This window comes from Chrysochloris asiatica, unplaced genomic scaffold, assembly GCF_000296735.1.
Source record: "Chrysochloris asiatica unplaced genomic scaffold, ChrAsi1.0 scaffold00022, whole genome shotgun sequence".
Taxonomy (NCBI): Eukaryota; Metazoa; Chordata; class Mammalia; order Afrosoricida; family Chrysochloridae; genus Chrysochloris; species Chrysochloris asiatica.
Window position 1 is genome coordinate 16,731,371 of NW_006408540.1, and position 8,494 is coordinate 16,739,864.

The 8,494-nt window shown below is 43.9% G+C and overlaps 1 protein-coding gene across 1 annotated transcript in view; it reads right to left on the reverse strand.

Moving 5' to 3' along the window:
* Window positions 1-407: 407 nt before the first annotated feature.
* ENOX1 (ecto-NOX disulfide-thiol exchanger 1) overlaps window positions 408-8,494 on the reverse strand; it is a 304,449-nt gene continuing 296,362 nt past the window's right edge. The window contains exon 14 of the mRNA XM_006837613.1: window positions 408-992. Within this exon, the coding sequence (XP_006837676.1) occupies window positions 861-992 (132 nt within the window). The 3' untranslated portion in view covers window positions 408-860. The remainder of the gene's footprint in view (window positions 993-8,494) is intronic.

Consider the following 8,494-nt stretch of genomic DNA (forward strand, 5'->3'; position numbering starts at 1 on the left):
AAAAACAATATGGTAGAAGTCAAATTTATTGAAAAAAATTAATATCTTTGCTATAAAATTTATAACAGGGATATTTACTGAATGTTTATTTTGATGCATAAACCTGAATGCTACATACCAAGTACAAGACCGCAGCACTAGTTTTACCTTTATTTACATTTTATGAAAATTGTTATGCAGTCCATGTTAAAAGAACTTAGGATGGAGAATCGTTACATTAGAAAAATAATATTCTTGATATTAAGCATTCATAAGGAGTCCTATCACATCGTCTGCCTTTTCGGTAAGGCAAAAGTCCCTGGACCAGCATATAACTTAATTTACAAAATACATAACTGTTCAGACACATATTCAAGTTTTCTTTTGGTATGATTTTTTTTTTCCTTCTTCCCTCACTGTAAATTTGCTTTGTTGTTGTTGTCGTTGTACTAAAACAGAAAGATAGACTTTCAGGAAAATGTCACTTAATGATTTCAGCTATACATTACATATACAACTCTGGAGTCTAACAACAACCATTGCAACACCATCATTAACTTTAAATATTTTGCTTGGTAAGCTATTCTCAAATGTAGCATATTTGAAGATTTTTGTCATCGTTGTGACTTTGGAATCGTTTGGTTTTCATAGGAAAACAGATCTGTCACAGTATGAAGCTTTGTTTGTTTTAAGGAACTGGTACACAATTACATTTCCACTCACGAGAGAACGCCACAGATGGAACTAAATTCAGGCTTTGAGTCCCCTGCAGGACCCGCACTGGACCGACCCCACACCTCCTCTCAGACTGCACAGCCCTGCCCGGTGTCAGCCTATTTCATTGCCAGAAGGATTTTTTTTTTTTTTTTTTCTCTTCACAGTTAAGGACTTTTAATTCCTTCAAAGGCACACAATTTCCACCTTTTTTCCAGTGTTGCTCCGACCCCTGTGAACTCCTGCTTAAACATGCGTGGCAGTCTCGTCAGAAGCATTTCGATTTCGTTTGCGGATATCTGTTGAAAAGAAAGAGAAGTTGCTTTTGGAAAAGGAACGCAGCTTGTCCAGAGAAGGGAGGGTAGGGGTTGGGTGAGGAAGGGAGACAAACAACATTTAGGTTCCTAGTTTGCTACCAGGTGGAGTCCTGGTGTGGCGCTGTGGGTTAATGCGCCAAGCTGCAAAGTTAGTTTGAACTGCAAGGTCGGCGGTTCAAGCTCACCATCTACTCCTTGGAAACCCTACACAGGGTCGCTATGGGTCGGAATCGACTCAACGGCACTTAACAACAACAATGTCCTTAGAACAGGATCAGAAGTTCAGTGCTGGGTGTGATTGTGATAGGGCTTTCTATCGATCACTGTGTAGATACCATTTATGGACTCCTGGTGTGGCGCTGTAGGATCAGCACTGGACTGTGAACCACAAGGTCGGCAGTTCAAACCTACCAGCCGCTCCTTGGAAACCCTATATAGGACTGTTGCTATCAGTTGGAACCGACACGATGGCACTTAACAACCACCACAACAGATACCATTTACAATGAACACTATAAGGAGTCATTTGAATGAAGATATCAGATAGCAAGGAAGTCAAACCAACTCTTCTCGATTTAATGTTCATATATGCAAACGTTTTCACGACATACATTCAATTCTTCCAGGCCTATGAAATTAAACTTTTATTGAAGAGAGGCAGTCATACACATTGATAAAACAACACATCTACTTTTCTTTGAGTGAATTATTTTGAAATCTGAATGCATTTTACCATAAGACCCTGGTAGGAGGATTAATGAATCCCCAGATGAGCCCGCATAAGCTTTATCAGATTGTTCAACGTTCACAGTGATACTGGAGAGTTCATGTTCTTTCGAAGAATACGGTGTGAAGCGCTTTTACAAGTGTTTTCACTTCATTCTCACAACACAGTGTGAGACGTGTACCACAGGTAGGTATGGGGATCTCCCTCCCTTTTATAGCTGAGTGTGACCAAAAGTGGATGAGGAGGGGCATCTGGGAGTTGTGTGAGCCTCTTGACTGCCCCCTGCAGGCGGCGGAGCACCAGGGTGCAGAGCTTGGTTTCTAAACAACCATGTCTAGGGTACTTGCAAAGAGAAAAAAAAAAAAAAAAGATTCCTCGTCTCGGAAGAATCTGATTTAGCCTGTCTGGGCGTCAGACCAGACCGGATGTTCTATTTTTAACACCTACTCAGGTAAGTCGGACCATCAAGAATGAGCACATAAATCCGACAGGCTTGGGTTTTGATCTAGGTTAAGATTTCTTACTAGCTGTTGGACCTTGGGTAAATCACATCTGCAATTCTCAGTTCTTTCATGTTTATATCAGAAATAGTGTGACAGTGGGAAATGTATGTAAAATGTATGATATAGGATCAGCATTGGATTGCAAACTACAAGGCTGGTGGTTCAAACCCATTAGGTGCTCCTTGGAAACCCCATACAGGGTCGCTATGAGTCAGAACTGATCTGACCACACTTAATAACAACAACACAACAACACGCTTTCTGTAGGTAAGAACTCAAAATGAGAGCATGTGATAAGCCTTTTGTGCACTAAAACACCCTAAACCAACGCTGCGTCGCAGTGCTGAGCACTGTTCTGAATGCTTTTCATAGAGCACCTCACTTAATCCTCATGGTAACCAGTAAACACACATTTCACAGGCGGTGAAACTGAGATATTTAATTTGCAACCAAAGTTCACACAAGTAAAAGTCGTGAAACCTGACATTTGACATCTTCATGATTGCTTAGTTTAAACGGCCAGAGATTCCGACAGTCATATATTGTTGTTGTTGTTGTGTGTGCCGTGGAGTCGGTTCCGACTCATAGCGACCCTGTACAGGATTTCCGAGGCTGTAATATTTGTGGGAGCAGAAAGCCTCCTCTTTCGCCCGCGGAACAGCTGGTAGTTTCAAACTGCTGACCTTGCGGCCCGCAGCCCGATTCGTAACCACTACGCTACCAGAGCTGGTCAGTTGCTGCTGGTATTATAAGGATGTGTGATAATCAAGGAACAGGTCACCTGAAGCGAAATCCTATCTAAAATATCCATTTTATACAACTCTTTGCTGAATTCCAAAAAATGTCCTTAATAATATTTATATTTGATGCCAGAGGAAGGCCAAGGAGAAAGTGCTTTCAGGTTCCTTTGAGGATTTGAAACCTTTTCCCACAATGACAAAGTAACCCTAATGATATCTGTCACTTAGGGATTTTCATTTGGATTTTTGTGCTGCAGATTGGAGAGAAAATTCAATCTGTCCTTCTTTTTCACCCTCCGGTCAAGGAGTTTTTACTTCACAAATATCTTCATTTACTTTTCTATTTCTTCTCTTCCTTAGAAAGAATTGGCCAAAAATCCTTTCATTTTTGCCTTCAGAACCTGGTACCTTCCGAACAGTCAACTTCTGTCCTTGAGAACTGGAAAGTCATGGAGTCATCATATAAAACATGGTATCCAGGACCTGCCAACCCCACTCAGAGGTAAACACCTCCATTTCCTCATCAGTGATGCAATCATTTCCCAGGACACGGATCCCCTCCCAAACTCCTGTTCTAGGGAGGGCTGTTGCTTGCCTAGCTGGTGAGTGGAGTGGCTAGTATTTGAATGGGGGTTTCTGATGCTCTGCTATTCTAGCACTGAATTCCCCTCTCACTTGGACACTGTGAAGAGAACCAAGGGCATGTGATTAAGGGAATTTGGTGCAACATTAGCACGTAGACAGGAGCTGTGTGACAATGACGTCTGTTTCCAGAAACCTGGCATTTGATGCTCTAGAGAGGTGAAGTGAACACTGCCACATTCCCATTTCCCTAGCTGGTCTTTGTTCCAAGAAATGTGTGTGTTTACAATTCTTGTCTGTGGATTCTCAAAGTCCAAAACTTACTCTTTTAGGAAGGACTAATTTGCTAAAATGATCATTTTAAAAGGATGGGGGAAAAAAAAGAGATGGGAAAGAATAAGAGGTAGGTGCCCCCAGAGGTCTGCAAGGCATTAACAGCACAGAGCTAATTTATAAGGCCTGCTTGATTTATTACTGCCCCGCTCCTCACATCCTGGCTTGATCTCTAAGCACTGATGCAAATTGACATAAACAGGTACCAATCTATTTTATTATCAGGATACTTGGCTCTGTGTCCCCGTCAGACAGAGGCAACTTTTGGCTTAGGCTGCAGAGCCAAGGATAGTTAAGGATAGCAACTATCTGCAAAATGAGATCTCCTTTCACAGGGTCAGCTGATGTCTAGCTTTCAGTATGTGTATGCCTCTCAGTCATTCTTGATGTCCCTGAGCAGAGCACAGTGCAGCACACAGACACTCTACAAGAAGTGTTTGCAGAGAGGAATACAGAATGTAGTTGTGGAGGGAGAGAGAGAGAAGGAAGATGGGGAGGGAGGGAAGAGCAGGGAAAAGAGAAGGAAAGAAGACACACATACAAAAGCAACAAGGAAAACACTGGAAAGAGGATGGAGAGAAGGAAGAGAAGAGAATAAGGAGGAAGATTTAAAAAAATGAAACTCATTAGAAAAAGAAAAGGTAGGCACATGGCATGATAGTGAAAGAATCTGAGACGAAGCCAAACAAAACACCAAATCCACTCCATCAAATCCATTCTAACTCATGTGACCTCACAGGACAGAGCAGAATTGCTCCGTATTGTTTCTGAGACAATAAATCATTGTGGGAGCAGACAGCCTCAGCCTTCCCCGAGGAGTGGCTGGTGGGTTTGAACCTTGAGGTTAGCAGCCCACTGTTTAGTCCACTATGCTTCCAGGATCCCTTCTCCAAGGAGAAGCCACCAGATTAATCATGGACTCAGGGATACCTCACTGTCATTGTGTCTCTGACACACCCCACTCTTCTCCACTCCTATTTCACTAAATATTTTGTATGGCCTAAATTAGCACTTCATTTGATTTTCAAGGTGTTTCATAAATATGATCGTGGAGAACACACTCGGTTCTTAGAGTCCTTTTGTTCTCTAACCAGTCCCTGCTCTTCCCTGGTGTCTCGGTCCACAGAAACCTGGTAAATGTCTATTGCTGTGGGCGAACAATTTCCTTTTTGTTCTTTATGTAGATAAATGGAAAATACTGCTAGCTTTCCAGAGGCACTGTAATATCTAAAAAAAAATATTCATTATAGCCTGTCTAAGCCATGGAAAATTCATCTACTCATTCATTAGCACATTCTGACAGGTGGCTATTAGGAGAACGCCAGAATACACACAGCATTACAAGATGGGCAATATTGCTAACACTACTCAGAACATTTCACCCACCCTCAGCTCACAGTTGCAGCCTGGGAAAGAGCCGGAGAATCCTGTGTAACTAAGACAGGATTTGAATTTCTGTGAACTGAAGAGATGTTCTGAGTTTTCAAGGGCAGCTTTGCATTCAGTAATACAAATGGTGTGCCCACTGCTGGGAAGTCCACACATGTCCTTGCACACCCGAGCCCTTCATTGCATGAATAGTGGTGTCATGCTGAAAAGGCAGGTCTTTCCTGACGGGTTTTCAGAACTAAATCCCCTACTCTGTGAGAACTGGGACGAGGCAGCAGACAGCGACCAAAAACCAAACCCAATTCACTGCCACTGAGTTGAATTTAAACCCATAGCAATCCAATCTTCTAAGGCAGAATAGAATTGCTCCCTAGGGTATCCGAATTTGTAAATCTTTAAAGGAGCAGACAGCTTCATCTTTCTACCTCAGAGTGGCTGGTGGGTTTGAACCACTGACATTATGGTGAGCAGTCCAACGCTTAATCCATGGTGCCACCAGGGCTTCTTTGCAGGTATGGAGGGGGCAATCAAACCTTGGAGCAATCTTGGAGAACTGGGCCCTAATTCCCTAAAGGACACAGAATTTGGTGAAAATCAGAGGAAGCCCTCCTCTACCAGTGATCAACTCAAATCTGACCCCTGTGCTGCTCAGAACCAGCAGGAACGAGGACTGGAGGGTTCTGGGACGGATGTGAGGGGTCCTAGGCTTTAGTCGGAAACAACCTTCAAGATGGTGTGGACTTGTCTTCAAACGCTTGCTGGCCTGTGCCTGGGGGAACACTTTTGATTTAGCAGAAGAGGCATCAGGCAGCCATTTCCCACCTTTCTCCTTGTCCCGAATCTTTCTGACTTTGTCACGCATGTATTTCTGATACAAGAGAGCTGAGTGAATAAGAATGGGTGGTTTAGAAGAGGCTGAGAAAAGTATGCAAATATCATTTCCTGGAGCAGGGATATTTAACCGGAAAATGGCCCATTATTGGACTACACAGTTTTAGGGAGCCCTATGTAATTTACATGCACAGTATAAATTAATTCTTGTCTCTCCTTCCATTCCTAATCAGACTCATATCCATTGGGGGAATTCTAATAAAACCAGCTACATTCATTACAGAGCTGGGGTTGAGTCTGCTCGCCTTGCACTCCTTAGCCCTGGGCAGAATCTAAATGTTATTTTACAATTGCAGTAATGATGATGCTGTCCGATCTGTGCTATTCTAACTGGACCCTTTTTTTAAAGTCACCCTAAGGAGCTCTGGTAGCGTAGTGGTTACGAATCGGGCTGCGAACCTTAAGGTCAGCGGTTCGAAACTACCAGCTGCTCCGCGGGAGAAAGATGAGGCTTTCTACTCCCATAAAGATTTACACCCTCAGAAACCCTATACAGGGTCGCTATGGGTCGGAACCGAATTGATGGCACATCACAACAACAACAACACCACAGTCAGAAAGCCCCTGTTCTCTGGAGCAGGGCAGACTCCACAGTCTAAATGCAACATTAACCAAAATCCTGTGGGGCCATGACAGTTCACTCTGATTTAACCAAAGGCAGGCACCCAGGTGGGCTGTACTGTAGAACCTCAGCATCCTGGGCTGTGTGAGGCTCCAGGATTACTAGCCTTTTAGCAGCTGATGTACAGACAAGGGCCTGGTGGATATGTACAGGGCAAAAAATCTCATTATTTTGTTTTCTGCTTAGAGCTCCGAGGACATGAGAGTCTAGTATATAGTAATAATTTGCTTTCCAGATTAGAAACTCTAAATATCCCTTCATCCCGCAGGGATAGAAAAACATATGTGGTCCAATCCCTGGAACCTCCCAGTTCTGGTTGGAACACACCCTTTAGATATATCTTTACTCCAGGTGTGAGAAGTGCCTGGAGTAAAGATACCTGTAAGATCTGCTGGGCATTTCACTCAGACACAGAGGTCTCTCTCTCAGGTGGAGACCCTGTATATTTGCTCTAAGAGGGAAGGAAATACTGCTTCACCATCTTTGAACATAAAAGCACCATTCTGAGATGAGATGATTGAATTCCTTTTAAAGAAGCCTGTCACCTAACAGTCAGAGACTAGATATGAATTCTCTCTCTTAATCTACCTCCTTAATGTGGCACTATAGGATAAACACTGGACTGCTAACTGCAAGGTCAGCGGTTCAAACCCACAGCCACTCCTTGGTCACTGTAGTTGGAATCGACAGGGTGACTCTTAACAACACCAACACTACATCCTCAAGAGCGATGGTGGTGCTGTAGAATAAGCATTGGATTGCTCACCACAATGTTGGCAGCTCAAACCCAACTGGCACGCTGAGGGAGAAAGATGAGGCTTTGTGCTCCCAAAAGATTTACAGCATCAGAAACCCTATACGTGGTCACTATGAGTTGGAACTGACTCGATGGCACGTAACAACAACAACCTACCTCGCCTCAGAGACTCCTCATCTGAACAAACGAGTGAGAAGGTTGCTCTGTCCTGAAGACAAGGAGAGAGCAAGAGCTTCTGGCCCAGTAAAATAAGGCAGTGCCTCTCTCCCCAAAATAATATCCCTCTTCCCACCTTGGGGCTTTGATCCCCACACTCGTACACACACCTCACACACATACACACTCATCCCCACCCCGACACAAACTGACATACCCCACACCACACTCAAACACACACTCACACCCCTACACATACCCATATATCATACATATGCACACTCATACACATGCTCACTCACTCATACACACACACTCACAACCCTACACACACCCACCCACTCACACACACACACTCACACCCCTACACATACCCATATATCATACATACTCACACTCAGACACATGCCCACTCACTCATACACACTCATCCACACAGACACTCACAACCCTCCACATGCCCACTCACTCATACACACACACTCACAACCCTACACATACCCACATATCATACATACTCACACTCATACACATGTTCACTCACTCATCCACACTCATACACACACACTCACAACCCTCCACATACCCACCCACTCACACACACACACTCACAACCCTCCACATGCCCACTCACTCATACACACACACTCACAACCCTCCACACACCCACCCACTCATACACACATACTCACAACCCTCCACACGCCCACTCACTCATACACACACACTCACAACCCTCCACACACCCACCCACTCATACACACACACTCACAACCCTCCACAC